We start from the raw sequence: 17,426 nt of genomic DNA on the forward strand, positions 1-17,426 counted from the left end.
ATTTCCAATTATAATAGAATGTACAAGGATTTTGGCAGATGCAAATTTTATAATAATAGTTTGATTTGAAGAAGTAACTTATTTCAATTTACGGTTAATTTCGTATAATTCAGTTTAGCTATACGGCAATAGATGGCGCTACCTGATTGAGCTGTCGCTACACGTCCTCCATCCGCGCTGAATTTAAAACGAAATAATCTGAACTGAATTGTATCATTGAATTGAGGCAATGTTTATTCCAGAAAGCAGTTGAGCGTTCACATTAAGCTACTTTTTTATTTTAAATTTTTACTTGAAATAACATTTTTACTATGCAATATTGTAATTTTACTGTTGCGTGACTTTATCCACACTTTTTTCCGTTGGCATTTTGAATACAACGATCCTGCAAGCATGGTTTTTATTGAGAATGATGGAGCATAAATGAATCAATTGATATAACTTGATTATTTGCGATGTATCAATTTGGATAAAGTAGGGAATTTTTTCCAATCAATATGTAATCGACCAAAACATGCCACCGATTATAACCATAAGTTCGATCGCAAGGAAGAGAGGGTGAGAGAGGAGTGTGCATCGCAAATTGATGTGCTATTTGTAGGCGCACTTGAATTGAATTACAGGCCGTATTAACAGCCTATGCTGCAACATTATACGGCAAGGTCATATATGCAGCGATCCGATTAAGCTGGGATAAAATATGCAAACGTATCAAACACACCGTACGAAAGGATAAACTGAATGCAGTCGATTATGGGCGATTACGACATGAAACCTTCGGGGGCGCAATTACGTGTGCTGCACTACTTCAACAATACATTACGACTATCTGACTTTCAGGGACTGGAAAACAGGAAAACCTTTCTATCGTATGATGGGTTTATTTAGATTCTTGGTTTGGGTTCTTACAATAAATAGGTACGACAATAATTGTTAATAATACTTGTTACTGGTTGTTACAGCGGCTTGTGCAGCTTACGAGATGTGGATGCACGTGTGACGCTGCTAGTGGGTGCGGGGTGCACGATTAGCATAAAAGTGTGTGCAAGACTTGGGAAAACCACCACCACCACCACACACACACACACACACGTATGGAAACGCCACCGATTTTCGATAGGATTTTGCAATATTTGGGACCGGCGGTAAATACAGTAGCTCGGTGCACCAATCTGCAATTGTGGGTATGTACAGAGTACAAATACTCGTCGCACGGGCGATAAACACGTAAAAGGGCTCATTTTACACATTAATCAGTGCTTGACGGGGGGGTGCGTACATCCTCCAGGCACGACCAGGCTATCCGGTTGGCGGCGGCGTCCACCAGTACGGGGCTGTAGCATAATTGTTCGTGTCGCTCGCCAGAACTGTTCACTGTCGCCGTGCTGTTATTTGCCCAATCGGTAGGAATGCTTGTCACCGATCTGCTCCTTTGGCCACATGCACTCACAGCCGGCATCGATCTGAAGGAGGGTCGGTAAACCGGGTGGATAGCAAAAGGGAAGAAGTGGGGTTAGAAGTGAGATAAGCTAATTAAAACCACCACCTACGGATGTGTGGCGTATGCGCCCATGCGTGTCCGTACCTCTTTGAGCGCCACATGCTCCCAGCAGTTGACGGCTTTGTTCTCCGCTCCAGCCACCTTGCGACGTGTGATGTAGATCTTCTGCCGAATCTGAGTGCAGGATAGGCCGGTCTCGGTACACTGCGAGCGAACGAAGAAGGAATCAGGAAATGTTCAGAAATCAATCATATACTAACACACACACACATACACACACAGCATCGGTCAAATTCCTAAGCCTCAATTTCAGGTAACGCGTCACAAGCTAATTACCTTATTCTGATAGGTGTTGTACGAGCTAAGGCATGACTCGGTGACATAGTGATTGGGTCGATACTCGTACCCATCGGTACCGTTGCCGACGTATACGATGTTGAGCAGTACCTCACAGACGGGTTGCCGTGTGTGCGATCGCTTCACCACAATCGGTTGTCCGGCTTCGGCTGCGTCCATGTCCTGCTGGTCGTACTCGCCGTACTCCAGGTTGGTGTTTCCATCGCCAGCACCATCGTTCGGTGGCACACGGTTCCATTTCATCAGCGGTCCCCATACGTTCGAACCGCCGAAGAGATTTCTTAGCGGATCGTCATCCTTGTTGCCCATCACCAGGGCCATCGTGATTGCAACTGAAAATAGAAAAATCTGTCCCCATGCGTCCAGTGTCAATCGCGATGCGTCAGACGTGATGGGGCAGCACGGAAAATGGGGCAGAATCGGAAAAGAATGTGAATTAGAATCGGAAGTCCCATCAAGTATCATTGACAATGGTGCTTCACAGTGTGTGCACGAGAACCATGATTCATTTCGCATTTCGTTTCAATGGCATTTGTGCTTATCGGATTTTCCCGGAAGGATTTTTTTTTGCCGCTGCACGTTGCGCCCTTCTTTCTGATGACTGACGTATCGGAGTCAGCTTTGATGACCGGAACTACCAGATGGTTCCCCGATGACCTGCTGCACTAGTGTGGCACACGCAAGCCGCCTGTCGGTATGACGTAGTGCACGGATTCGTACCGCTTAGAAGTGCCGATAAGATAGAGAGCGAACCTGAAGTACCCTGGCTAGGTACGTCAGCGAGTCCCGGGCGGCCAAGCTTGGACGAGTCGTAGTGAAATAATTGTTACGATTTAGTGCTACACACTTGTGTGCATACCAGTACCTTACCAGTGCCTCCAATTTCCTGTCCCATTCGGAACGGACGCGTCATCAGCGCTAAGGACATGACACTAACTCCCACAAAGCATGTGTTCCCGGGTGGAGCTGTGCTGTGCAACATACGGTACGGTTGCGTACTGTACCCATCCATCCCACCGCTCGCGTTTGCGAACCAACATCCGCTCCCCAACACATTCTTGAGCACCTCGGAGCTTCCATTTCTGGTTTTGCGGTCGTTATCTGGGCGCTGAGTGTTACCTTTTAATTATGTTGACCTAACGCGCATTTCGATCCGGCGCTTCCACCCATTAAAAGGAACGGGAGGGACACGGACCGGGTGGCAAAACCTGGTGAAATGGCACTTTATTTGGTCTGTCAATAGGATGACAAATAGGGTGGAAGCGGAAAGCGAAACCGCTTACCGAACCAAGCGCAGAAACGCGCTTCAAGCGTCTATTGATCGGAATGGCGTAATTGGAGCACCAATTGAACACGACCCCATGTGTTGGGATGTGTTTTATGTGTTTTCCTATCACCAGATTGTGTACTTCTTTCGGGCATTCTTTACAGTTCATTAAAAGAGCAATTTGGTTCCGGACTTGTTTTGGACCATTTGCACACGGTCTGTCCTGTGTCCTGTACTGAGATAAGATCGGCAGCGCATGCCACTAATGTCGGTGTAATAATGATAGAAAATTTGCCTTTTTGCGAAATGCGTAACCACCAGCCGGGGCGCTCGTTAAATTCCAGTATCAATAGCGATTTGGCGACGAGCAACTTATCGTTACCACGCGATCTTACCGGTAAATGGGCATAAAATTGCGTTCCAATTCAGTGGAAAACGGATATGATTATTTGGATGAGTATCCTTCGTTTTTTTTTTGAAATAGAACATGACTTCAAAAGCCGTCCTGTAGCCCGGTGGTGTACAAATAGGCTGACCACAATATGGCAGCGATTCAACACGGTTCGTCACGTGTGTTTGCTGAATGATTTATCCGCTTTATGACGTACGACGAGTGGGAAAGCTTTCGGGCGCAATCGGGCGTGTGTTGATACGATCAACTAATTTATGCAACAGTAGGATAGATTGACACAAAGTGCATCTCTGCACTGCTAAAACATCGACTTATTAACTTGCCACATGTATGCATGCATGCAACCGATTGCAATGTTGAGCAATCCTTACGCTAGCTAGTCGATCAAGTGATTCCGCAATCGGTTCGTTAACATCATTCAACCGGAGCGAAAACTCATCGTTCCCGGTATCCTGTGGCGAAGGCATTCCTGGAGCAGCACAAGTACTACTTTCGATTTATTTAGCTTCTGCTGAAGTGGATAAAAGTGGTATAATAAATCCATTACTTTCTATAAATATTTATAAGCTACCGATGAACACACGCACACATGTTATCGTGAGTTTGGATGGAGCATTCGAATGCAGGAGAATTTTAATCTTCCGAACGGTTCTTCTTCCATGCATAGCTGCAGCTGTGGAGCGGTGCAGTTTGTGGTTGCATTCGACAGGCGCATCCAAAGGGGAATAGTCGTTGTTTATGCATATGTGTGCTTACTTGAAATTAAAATGCCATATTCCATATGTTGAGAGCGTTCAAAGAGTTAGGGTGACGTTTGATGTGCATGAAAAAGATATTAATCAGCTCGTGACAGAGTGAACATATCACAGATCCAATTTAATATTTTCTATCAACAGACGGGTGAAGGTTTTTGTGTAAGTGTCTTCGGGCAGATTAACGTTTTGGGTTGAAAATGTGTTGATATAATAAAATAATAAGCTAGTACAGAGTAGAATTTCCAACAAAGGTTGAGGGCTCTAATTAATATCTTCTGCTCCTTCGGTTCGGATGTAAATCCATCACATACGCTTAGCATATCTGTAGCTTAGTGCATATTTGTACAATGTTTTAGTAATTAAAAAATCTCTGGTTTGAAGGTCGATTTATAGTAGAAAGGGTAAATGATATTCTAAAACGTTTTCAATATAGCCTAGTATTACTTTTCCCTTCATTCCCGTTTTGAGTTTTTGATAGGCTTTTTTGATAAAGTTTTTTTACTTACATGTAAAGAAAAGTGAAAATACGGCGGAAAACCGTAACAATATTATATAAAAAAAATAAAAAAATTTAAAGGCTAGTGGAATTTTAAGTCTTCAAGGCAGAAATTGTTAGTATTTAATTTATTTAACTCCAAGAAATGGCAAGACCTGGGTTCAAATCTCATCCGCACCGTCCCCCCATAGTGACTGACTATCCTACTACGTGGTATCAGCCATTCTAGTAAGCCATTGGATAGCCGGCATGACCTTAGAAGTCGTTAAGCCAAAAAAAGAGGAAAATTGGGATATGACTTTTAGTGATTGTTAGTAAGTAAAAGAATATTCAGATTATAGAAGCGAATATTCAAGAAAAAATATATGTTACAATAGACACTTTTCTCGACAATACGACGAAGTGCCGTCATACTTAATAATAAATAAATAAAATACTCTTGTCTTGGTCCTTGTCAATACACTTGTCCGGTGGCTCACCTGATGTGATGATATATTTAAATTTAAATTTAATTTAAACTGTAACATTGCAATTTGTCTTTTTAATTTATTAGTTTTACTTCTCTTGGCTTTCAACATTTGCTTTTCGTATGAAATTCTATTTTATCTCTTAGGTTATCCCATTTTTAATTAGTATTTAAACTTTTGGATAAATATAAAGCATTATTTCTTACATTCTTCTAGATTTATTCACGGCAAATTTACTGAGTGTTAGCACACTGGGTATATTTCAAATTTAGTTAGAAATTATTAAGTATGACGGCACGTCGCTGTGTTGTCAACACCATGTGTGATGACTGAAACAATGAACATTATTGAAATGGCATTTCCTAATTAATCTTAGCCTTATCTCGGGCAAGCTCGCTTATTGGGTATAGATAATTTATAAATTATATGCTAGGCGGGTGGAATTATATTCGGTGGTGAGGCGACAACGACGCTGAACTTCACACTGCAGGACCCGGATTCAAATCGCATCCTTACCGTCCCTCCCTAGTGATTACTGACTATCCAACTATGTGGTATCAAGCAAGTCTAGTAAACCATTAGATGACCGGCGAGAGTTTATCAGGTTGTTTAGTTAAGAAGAGGAAGCAGAGTTTAACCAAATAGTGACTCAAAAACCTTCAGAACTTCAAAAAAAGGTAAGAACATAGTTTGGTCAAGCCACCGTAAATCATTAATGTATGAGTAAGTCAATCTTAGCAATAAGGCCAGCCCGTTCCTCGGTAAAAAAACAGAACATATAGTGGAAAAAACGGGACATTTTAAAGGACGACCAGAATTCATATTACATTTTTATTTTGTTTTCAAAAAATATTCTACTTCGATGTTGATGGTGTATTTTCTAGCTCGTATTTAGCTGAATTAGAAACTTTTCGCAGCAAAGAATAATTGTTTGAATTTTTCTCATAGATATTTTCGTATTGAATATTGTAATTTTGTCTAACTATTATTGCTGCATTCATTGTTTCGTCCTTAAAATGCGACTTTCCTTTGTCCGCATATTATCCATTGTTGGTAAAATTCTTTTAATTTCCGGTGACAGCACATTGATCACTATAGCTTCGCATTTGGTTGGTGCTGAAGAATAATTCGGGTCGTACAGTTTGTTTAGCAATTATGAAAAACAGTCGTTTGAACGAATAATCTTGGAATGTCGCATACAGTGTAAAGCAAAAACGGCTTCTTTTACCGCGGAGTATTCGGTGCATCACTGCAAGTACACCTTGATCACAGCTCGTTTAACTTTTATGACTTACATGCCTATTGCGAAACTCAAAAATAAAATTTAAATAAATTGCCAGGCAAAAATACGGGGCAGATTGGTAATTTTCTCGAATGTGACGGGACAATAACTTTTCGTTAAAAACGGGATTGTTCCTTAAATGTGACTTTTGTAGCCTTGAAAGGGAAGATAACAAATATTATGTGAAAATAAATATTATCAGAAAAATGAAATATTTTTTTTCAGATATCTTTAAATATTATCTGAAAATATTATTTATTTAGAAGATGACATTTTTAAAGAAATTCTTCAAAATATTCTTTGAAAATTAAGCTAATTTAGGTTTTCAACATTATTATTAAAAATTTATTATTTGTGCAGCATTTGATCCAAATGGAAACATATTGATAACCACCACACACAGTAACACTAAGCCTCAATGAAGTAATACCAATTGGAAACATGACTGTCATTAGTCATGCTTTGCAGGTAACAGCCAGTTGCAGCCAAAGCAAAAACCATCCTCCTGATTGCAGCCCCCTTCCCACTACACATCGTCCCACACAAGTGGCCATACAATGCCACAGATTGCAACAGCTCGCAACAATCGATTAAATGCATTTCTTTCGCAGCATTTAAAAATCAATCGCAAACGAAATGCAATGCCACACCGTTCCGGTTGTCGAGTAACGTGACCTATTTCATATCGCCTCTTTTGCATAAGCTCCCCGCGTGTGCTGTTGCTGCTGCTGCTGCTACTTCCTTCCGGGACAATTTCGCAAAGCAACGCATTAGGTTTTCCGTGCGTAGCTGGAGCAATGCTGGAGCCCAAGCAGCCCAAGCAACAAAAAAACTCTACCACCAACTAGCTTCATGCCGGTGCCGGATAGCGAAATGGAGTGCGCAGGATAAAAATGTTTGAATAAATTGATCAATAAACGGCGCTTTGCTAATTGTTATTTGTTTTCCACTGCCACTGCATGCGCACCGCTGCCGCTGCTGATGGATGGTATCCGTGCAGGATGTGGCACGTGTACCGTGTGTGTTTCGCAAACAATTAGATAGAGCGCATGCAAAAAGGTGGGTGGTTTAAAATGGCGAACCAGGTACCACCGGGTGGATTGTTGGTGTGGTACAATGTTGAAACCATTTTCGAACGACACTTCAATCGGTCGCACTTAACAAGGGCCAATGCCTGCGTACGTTACGTTCGTACCGCGTGTAAAAGCAGCTCCGACGCGCTGCCAATGCCTCCGGGGTGCATTGGTTGGTTTGTGCAAATTGAAACCATTTTCCCGCGGCCCTTCGCACAAGTGCTCACGAACCATTCCGTCTGACGAACGGTGCTGTGCTGAAATGAAATTAAAATTTCATCAACCCTCCGAACGGGATGGTATGGGGATCCAGCGGCACAATTTGCAAGTGACTGCAGTCGTGAGGTTTGTGTTGTGCATTGAACCCATTTCCCTCTTCTTGTTTCGATACTTTCTTCCGGATTGGAACAGATTTGGCGTGCCATCGAACGACCAAGCGACGATGATGGATTGGTTTACTGATTCGATCGGATCGGTTTCGGTAAAAAAAAGAACTTTCGTGGCACTTACTAGCTTTGCTATTTTATCCATGTTTTAAGCTAGAGCGATGAAGCGTGATAGGAGCGCGTGTAGCTGCGGAAAAGTAGCGTCACACCGAATAACACAGATGTACAGCTAGACACACACACAAACACACACGAACACTAGTTTTGTGCAGCAAAAAAGCTTCCGGAACTATTTCATAAATAATATAAAACAAAAAGTGCATCGATCACTGCATGTACACTGCACTCGATTTGATTCACTTGCACTCGGTCGCACTTATTGCGCCCAACTAAACTGGGCCTCGAAGCCGCCGCAGCCACCAAAAAAGCCGATACAAGTTGTCGGGATTGAGCCACCACAGAACGATGTAAATCACTGGCCAGGTCGGTGTTGATTGTCGTAGCTTTTATAGCAGTTTGGAGTGATGTTAGCAAAGCTACCCGGGGAGGGACATGAAAAAAAAAGAAAGACTTACCGCGAAAAGAATGCTTATCAGCGTGGTCCGGTTGATATCTTTCCCATTCTTTTTTGTTGTTGTTAAATACTACACCACAGATAAGCTGACGAGGCGTTATGCTACCTGGCTTCGACTACAGCTGACCGGCAGCGTTGGCGCCTGCGCGCATTCAGGATCACGGCACGGCGAGCGGCTGATCTTAATCCTTTCATTACGAAATTGTCTCTCAATGGGGTAAGATGATGGGCAGCATAGCAGGGAACAGAGTGTTAAGTAATGGAATGGATATTTATATACACTTTCAAGTGAAGGACGATTAGGCGTGAGAAGGAAGGAATTGCAGTTTAAATGGTTTCGCGGTAAATAGCCCCCAAGCGTGGTCATATTTTTGTAGCGAAATTACTTTAAAAGGTGCTTAACGCAACGCTTCCAACGCAGTAAGTTCACTCTGTGGACGACACAGCAAGAATGGGTGGGAAAATTGAACGACAAAACCCCAGCATGGTACACATTACAAGCATCTTGATGCTAATCTCCCGAATGCTGCTGCCCGATTGGTCGGCGAATATTGACGGCGAGTCAGTGCAAAACCCCGGAAGCATAAACAAACTGCCCCCAAGGGATACTGTGTCGATAATGGGATGATGTTCATGCAGGCGGATTAAAGCTCAATTCCCCGTAAAGCTTCCGACACTGGAGCACCGAAGCCGAGGCTGACCGTGTTTTTAGAGGAGTGTGGTTCTAAACCCAAGCAGCAATTAATTATGACCACTCGACCAGGTTGAAGTACGGTGCGGCGGTGAAGCATTCCTTCGGCTGGATGGTACGCGTGAAGGTTCGTCCCGTTTGGGGTAGCTTTCGTCTTAAACGGTGAATCACGGGCTTTTTCTCCCCGTCCACAGGGTATCGATTACGATAATCGTGGGGTTCGCGTCCCTAGCACGAGAGTTGGATGATAATAATCTTGCATGTGTGTGTCGATGCGGAGTGGTTAGTGTTAGGGATCGGTTCCGCGAAATCGAGTGCCCTAATATATTGAACAATTAACCTCTTTAACTAATTTAACACATGACCGCCACTGAATCAACAGTGATGTTGAAGTGGTGTGAGGATGAAGTGCTTGCAAGCTGCACGAGCAGTAGTTTGCAAGGAATAACAGCAATCGACGGTAGAAGCTGGGCATGCATTTTGTTTTTCCTTTCTAGCTGGTTAGGTTTCTGTTTTCATCGATAGTTTATTTGTGCGTGGTGTGGTGTTTATGTGCAAAAGCACAAAATCACACGCTTCGTGTATACCGATGCTTAATGAGCGGGAAAGGTATGCGGGAAAACAACCAGAAAGCTGATGCTCGGTTAAGTATGCAAATGTTTATTATCGTTCATTATGATTGTCAGGCTTGTCATAAATTATTAACAACTTCTTCACAATTGCTTGCCTCCAACGTTAAATGGCACACACACACGCACGTGAGGTACGAGGAAGGATACAGTTTGCTCTAAGTTTGGGGCATCCGATCCCTAACCCAAGCCACTACCAACCGAAGTGACAATCCACCGGTGCGTGAGATCTCTTCGGAAAGGAATTAATTTTAAGAGGGCGTTGTGGTAAAGGGTTTGAAAATTCTTAAAATTGACAGCGAAATTAAGACACCGAGTGTGTGCGTGTGTTCCTTGGAACGATCAGCCATGGGGAGACCGTTGTTGTGGTTCATTAAACAGTAACCCAAAATGGATCTAGTGTCAGCATAAGGCTGTCGTGCTGTGTGCTGAGCTGTGTTTGTTTGTATGTTTAGGCTGGCTGGTATTAAAGTTCAACCGAACAAAGGATTTATTTTTCAGACGACATACTCGTTTGATGTTCGACCTGTATTATGATCCCGGAAGATGCGGTTCGGTTGAATTGTGAAATCTCGTTTCGCATTGCTCCACGTCGCGTCATGTTACTTGACGAAAGGTTTCATTATCTTAAGCAATTGGTTTTACACTTTGATACACTGTTACCTTGTTTGTATGCGATAATCGACAAGATAACTTTTCCAAACAAATAAAAGCAAAGCCAGCGATGATTCAGAAGCTTATCTTAGTGCTTCACTTGTTTCGGTTCGATCGTTATCATTAGGATTAGTGTTTCTATTTTTAAATAGCGCGCTCTTCTTGAAGGCTGTAAGAATTTCCCATAAGTCGGTTTGATCCATCAAACAATTCGTTAATGAATAGGAAGGCTGATTGATATCACAAAGCCGTATTAAGGGTGAGTCATTGGAGGCGTGTTTGAACAATCAAGATAATTACCAGGAGCTTAGGATTAGTGATTGTGATTTTAGATTTTTTTTTATTTATGGTCTTTTTCCAAGAATAAATTTTTCTAAGGAAAAACTTTCTTCAATGCTGTAATAGAACATTAAATGCACTGCATGTACGCATGGAATGCTCAGTGAAGTATGTAATTTTAAGTATTTGAGCATTGACCTTTGAAGGATTTAAATTTCTGCGTATAGGAGCCCTTTAATCTTTTACTTTTTTTGTTAGTTCTGCGGCTCGTCGTTACCACTGTACAGTTGATGAAAGCAGGAGGTAAAGCAGGAGCAGGCCAAGCTAAAAACTAAAATTTTGCGGCCAGATAGGACGTGAATGATTCTTAGAATTGTGTGCACTTAAAGAGATATGGCCGCTAAAGGAGATGATTTGTTTGCATATTTTCAGAACATTCAGTTTTGATACACATTTGAGTTTTGATTGTGTTGAAGATACGGCAAAGAGCCGTTATAATGATGTAAAATAATTTAAAAGGCAATAATGTGATAAAACTATACCATTTCTCACCTCTCGGAGGTCCTAAGCAGAATGCAAGTTGAAGGCCCCTATCACACTGAATCTAGTATCCGGGCGGAAGGCTGTTTGAGGATTTGGGGCCACATACCAACTCGGAATCCCTCGCGGCCGCTCACTCAGAGTACCGTGAAACTCGCCACTGCTACTACCAAGAGTCCTGGATATTATAAGCACGCATTTGGATGAATTTAGCTGAAATTTAAATTTTTAAATATGCTACAAACTTGTTTATAAATGAGTTTATAGAACCTTCAACATTTTTAACTATGAAATATAAACACATGATTCGAGTTTTCGAATCATGTGTTCTAATATTTTCAAAAGTCATTGCCCAACTTTTCTCTACTTGGCACCCTGTGGATTTCTTTATTTCTTCACAGTGGGTTATTTGGTTTGACACGCTCTTCAGTTTGGTAGGAACTCAAGCAAAGATCAGACAATTCGGAATCAGCATGCTGTAAAACCGCATCAACACTGACTATAGCGTTTGTTCTGGAGGATTTTAATTTTTGTTCTATGCACGCGAATACTACAGAAATGGAAAAAATAAATGAATTTTAAACCATTGTAGTCGTTAAATTTAAACCATTATAGAAGTCGTCTGGAAGACGTATCTCGGGCTTCAATTCCCTTCCGAACTGTTCCCTCGTATTAAGGACTAACTATCCAACTACGTCGTGCTATGAATAAGTTTCGAAAGTCATTGAACGACCGGCATAACTTAGCAGATCCCCCTGCTTAGAAGAGGCTCTCAATAAATCAGTCAATTAATTTTCCAATTACTAAACTATTTACAAATTTTCAAACATTCAATAAAGCTATGTTAACCCCCAATTAGTAATAATATTCTCCAGCATAGCAGCGCTTTCGCACCAGCGCATTGATGTAAGAGATACTAACTAATTGAATGTCACAGGAACATGGCACATGAAGTTCGGATAAGTTATCCCCCCCCCCCCCCCCCCGGACAAAGGTTAGATTTACGACGTATCCATTTTCCTGCAATCGAAATCAGCTCTCATAGGCAAAATCCCTTGATGATAGAGCAACTAACCGACTTGCTGCCACAGCTGCTCGGACCGAATGCGGATAGAAAACGGTTTATATGATTTCTACTTAGCTGTTAATACGTTTTCCATACAAGAGTTAAGTCTCTTTCGCTCCTGCTCGGCTAAGATGGGGCATGCCGTTCCTCGCGTATCCTTCGCTTTCTTCGCGCTCCATCTCCTTTGATGGAGATTGATCCGTACCATTGTTTGCGTATGTTGTGTTGAACACTTTGTACACTTGTACCGATTCGTCTCCATTGCTTGGTGGAATGGTTTGGAGCCGGGTGTGGGTGAGAGTCAGGGGAGATAGGGCAGCATGGGAGTAACATATGTACGGCATATTCGTTTGTCAATTTATTCCATCAGACTGATGTTTGAAATTACAATCACGTTGATGTGAGCAGGTTGCCTTCAAAAATACGAACAAGTAGTAAGTGGAGGACTCTCCGGAGCCAATACAGCGTGAGAAGAGGGAGGAAGAGAAAGGGCAGGTTGGGAAATCCGTAAAGGAAATATTGACTGTTTGCCAAAAGAGAGTAATCGAGTAAGAGTGACTGCACGTGGTGTGATGTGAACGAGGCGAGGAAGAAGGGTTCAATCGATCTTCATTGCTGCAACTACCGATATAAGCAGCTCGATTGGGGAGCACGTCGGATCCGGTGTTGTAGCAGATGAGGCATCCTTCCGTTATTGTTGTTGCAATATTTGAAAATATTCCCCAAAGTGTATCTACCGGCAAACCGTACCATGGCTGGGACGATTGTTTCGAGCCAATGTAGTAAGGCACCGCATTAGGTTTGGCGTACGGTATTGTCCGGATTTTCGTACCACTACTTCACGTACCAGGAAGAATGCGGTGTCATTGATGCGGATGTCTTACTTTGCATGCAACTCAATTAAGGACAACCATCCGGATGAGATTACGTGCGGATCGAGTAGTTGGGAAGCAAAAGGGGAGAATCGCTTTCGAGTAGAATTTACGCCGATAGCATAACCTCAATGCAGCACACAAATTGGACGAAGTAATACTTATACGCAACGCTAGTTTGGGTCTCTTTTCCACATGCAGATGTTTGTACAGGAATCAAAAACTTAATACAAATACTAGGCATCACTAGTTTTGTCAGATGCATTTGTTCCATCTTATAGTAATTGAGGTTCGTTTAGAAGTATGACAACAAAAAAGGATTGATCTTGACGATCAAACTGCTATCTGAAAAGCAAAAAGGACTACAGGACATTCATATCCATGGATGCGTGGGTTCTCGGCAAAGCCCACACGACACAAAGCAGGCTGCATCCGACATACGGAACTGATGTTGTTGATATGGTCCGCGTACCAACTGACATTGGCTATCATATGAAGCGTCGATAAAGTGCGAGAATGATAAAGAAATTTTATTTATTGAGCGCTATTATGCGCCAAACGTCACTACTGCTTCGGTAAGCGCAAGGGTGCCATGCCTGCGGCTTGCGGATGACAGTTGGTATACCGAATGTGTGGATCAGCGATGGGAATCCCGGCCCCACGGTACGAGTTGATTCGACTGGGTCAACAATCGTTGCTCCCCACGAATTGCACGATTGCCCGCTTTATTGAGCTGTTCGGCAATCGGCAGTGCAAATAGTGTCGCTACCCGGTTAGCGAATTACGATCCAATATGGTGCCACTTCCGGAGCTTTCGCTCAATTTGCGTGGGCTGGCCTGCTGTTTGCGTGCTAGTGGTGCGTCGTGCATTTGCTATCGAATTACCGGGATGTAAATTAACTACCCACCTATGTAAACTTACCCGTGTTATCGGGAGGAGAGAGGTTCGCCACTCGGCTGCTAAATGAGACACTTGGGAGAAACGATGCTTTCGAGGCGACAAGAATTTGTTTAATCATCCACTTCAGTGTCTTGTCATCGGGCACGTGGTCTGTGGCACAAAGTAGCTGTCGGCCCGGTGCCGAACAGTTTGCTTGCCCCGTTTGGCGCTTAACCTTGCCGCAAAGAATGCGGTTGCATTCTGGTGGGAGAAAGAGACACCAGAAAAGAGCCCTACTCTACGATGGTCTACGAAGTTGTTGGTCATCAAGTTGAGCCAATGATTGTACCAATGGCCTTGGTGAGCTACTCTCCCACTTCGGCTACTTTGGCCAATCAGTCGGTGGAAGTGAAAGTTACGTTTAGAATTCACACAATTCGGAGCGTGTGGCGATGCGAAAAGGGGGGAGACACGTTGGTTGGTAGTGAATAATTCATTTCCTAAATGGAGGCAACCATTTTGACGTCCGGGCAGAACGGACTATTCCGGTGCCATTCCGTTCCGGAAGTTCTTCCCTGGGGAATCGGGTCCGGCTGTTGGTGTTGTCTGTGTTGGTTAGTTTCCCCCCCAAGCAGTAGTTCTGGTTTTTTGGGTCGCGTGGTTTTCGGTCCCACCCAGCACCGTGTACATAGTGACCAGCGTGCGAGAAAGACACAGCCAGCAGGGTGAAATTGGCATTTGGTTTTGCTGGCACATGAAACAAGCTGGAAAATGTGCTTCGAAATGGAAATAAAGCGATTATATTATGGTCGAAAATTTCCTCCTAATTGAATCGAACCGACTCGACCAACTTAATTATTAACTTTCACCATCGCTCATCCCGCCTCGGTGCTCGGGTGTTGTACATCTTGAGCCGCGCCGTTTGTTGCCGGCGACAGTTCGAGTGATTGAGAGCACTTAAAATCAAATTAAGCAGCTCGTCTCCCGGACACCGGAATGTTGCCACCGGCGGGCCTGTGGCTTTGGAAGGGCTACTACGGCCACCGACTGTTTGGCGTACTGTTTTTGGGCCGCTAATTATCAAGCTGATTATTCTCTTCCTTATCCGCCCACCGCCCCCTCCCTCCCTCCCTCCCTCCCTCCCGTTAGTTTCGGAGTGGGAGTTTCGTGGACGGGCGCGCGTGCATGTGAGCGCCGGTTCGTTTTGCGTTTGATTAATACTGCAAGTTAATTGGTCGTTTGGGTCGTCGCCGGCTTTGGCAAGTGTGTGAGTGTGTGTGTATAGATGTATGAAATTATGTGCAGGAAAAAAAAAAATCAGAAATGGAGAAAGAACGTCAACATCAGTAAATAAAACAACAGTCACTTTGTAAAGATCATCATCCGGATGGACTAATTTCGATGATTGCACTTAATCGAGATTGCATGCGATTGCATCACGGCAGCATGGTTGGACGAGCATTAATTATTAAATTAAAGTCAAACAATTCACTCGTTAGCGCCTGGCCTGATCCCTTGCTAACGATAATTGCTAACGCTGAGCGACTTAAAGTTGACTACATTGTACAGTGTTTGGGGCGAGCAGGGAAATTGTTGGTTTGTTTATTATACTTCTTGGTTTAAATATGCCAAGAATGTTCAAGATTTATTTTAAATTGGAATGCTGTCAATTATACAAGCACAATGCTGTATCTGTTGCTTGCTAATTGGCTATTAGATGTTTTGACATGCTTTATCTGACAGATGTCAGGAATTCTTTATCAAAAATATACCCAATTTAAATCCACAGAACAGTTACGAAATAAATTCCACTTTCAATTGCTTGCATGGCTTTAAGCCACATTCAGCGAAGTTAAAGTTCGCCTATACACGTTCTACTTTGCGTATTGATTGATTTAAACATCCTTGTGACGTCGACATCAAAAGGCACCGACCTACCCGTATGATTAACGCTAGATCGGAAAGTCACAACGGAAGGTAGGAAAAAGGTTTTCCCAAGAACATCAATCGACCCGATTTGCTTGCGTTATTAATTGCGATGCAAATAGAAAAGCAAGACAACAAAAAAAAAAATACACACACACACACACACGAAAAAACAATTTAATGATGTAGCTTCTGCTGTGGTGCGCAAGAGTTGGGAGAGAAAAACTAAAAGCACTCGCGAGTGTCAATTGCGTCTTTGAACTTTGAGTGTTTCAGCACCTAACAGAAGAAACAAAGTGAAAAGGGGTCTTAAAAAGAAAGCGAAGGAAGATAAAAAAAACAAAAAAGAAATCACATTGTCACACTGGATGGCATTCCCGGGTGGACTGGAGCGATGAAAGAGTACCATTTTTATGGTAAAAAGAAACGCCGAGAAAATCGAGGACACCCGACACATCAGCGAAACGACCTAGAGACTCCGGTGTGTGGCCTTTAAATGGTGTGGCGATACCGGTTGGGAAGCCTTTCTTATGTGATTGCCAAGAAAGGAAAGTAATGACTCTTGAATCGCACGTCCTCAAGCCTTTCGCACCTTTGACGTTATACACAGCCACCGTGCACCGTGGAGTGTGGTGTTAGTTTGCTTGCCAGAGTTCTGGGAAATTCCCGCTGGTCGGGATGGGCAGAGCGAGAGATTCACGAGAGTGCACACGAGTGCGATTCATGCTTTGTTGCTTCTGCAACCGGTAAGTGTGCATTTTCATTGCGCTTCTGATTCCTGGAGTGGTTCGGCGGGTGGCTGCCATTTTCATTACAATTCCAGAACTGCTTCCCACTACTGGGGGAGCGACTAGGAATGTAGGGAGCGTCGCTTGATGGAGCGACGCAACACCGAAACCGAAAGGAACACGGGACACGTCCGTTACTGTCCCAGAACTATTCCGCTTCTGTTATGCATCTCTGTTCGGTTGGGGTTTTTTGTAATTTATTTTCACATTCTACACTTAGAGAATCGTACTTTCCCTGTTCCCTATTGTTTGCATCCTTTTCCTCTTTCTCTCGGTTGGGAGCTCTCTTGTGATGGTTGTGTAGTAAGAATCCTGTGGGACGTCGTTTGATTCATTCATGCTATGCCCTGTCGTGACCGTCTCCAATAAAAAAAAAATCCTAAGGCGTTCCTCGCAAGGTACACTTTATAGCCTTTCTTCTTACCTTCGCCAGAAGTCATCTCGGGAGTCACGGGAATCGAATGTGACGTTTCGGGTTTCCTTTTTCTTCTATTTGGGAGAACGTTATCGTCATCTCTGTGCAGCACCTTC

At 43.2% G+C, this 17,426-nt stretch overlaps 2 protein-coding genes across 2 annotated transcripts in view; one reads left to right on the forward strand and one right to left on the reverse strand.

Annotated features, from left to right (window-relative positions):
* Positions 1-17,426, forward strand: part of LOC126562041 (uncharacterized) — a 307,548-nt gene that overhangs the window by 269,073 nt on the left and 21,049 nt on the right. The gene's annotated exons all lie outside the window — the stretch shown is intronic.
* LOC126563060 (uncharacterized) lies at positions 1,287-8,141 on the reverse strand. The gene is made up of 4 exons (XM_050219670.1): positions 8,121-8,141; positions 1,838-2,206; positions 1,586-1,705; positions 1,287-1,463 (listed from the first exon to the last, which is right to left on the reverse strand). Exons 1-4 carry the CDS (start codon positions 8,139-8,141, stop codon positions 1,389-1,391), a joined length of 585 nt encoding a protein of 194 aa, XP_050075627.1. The 3' UTR covers positions 1,287-1,388.

The sequence above is a fragment of the Anopheles maculipalpis genome, chromosome 3RL (genome assembly GCF_943734695.1).
Source record: "Anopheles maculipalpis chromosome 3RL, idAnoMacuDA_375_x, whole genome shotgun sequence".
NCBI classification, from domain to species: Eukaryota; Metazoa; Arthropoda; class Insecta; order Diptera; family Culicidae; genus Anopheles; species Anopheles maculipalpis.

What these genes read in the sequence shown, in the direction of transcription:
- LOC126563060 (XM_050219670.1), bottom strand. Translation starts at nt 8,141, where the DNA reads ATGGATAAAATAGCAAAGCTA. An exon ending in TGGATAAAATAGCAAAGCTA is followed by an intron (nt 2,207 to 8,120) that starts GTAAGTGCCACG and finishes GCATGGGGACAG; the next exon opens with ATTTTTCTATTTTCAGTTGC. An exon ending in AGCATGTGGCGCTCAAAGAG is followed by an intron (nt 1,464 to 1,585) that starts GTACGGACACGC and finishes ACCCTCCTTCAG; the next exon opens with ATCGATGCCGGCTGTGAGTG.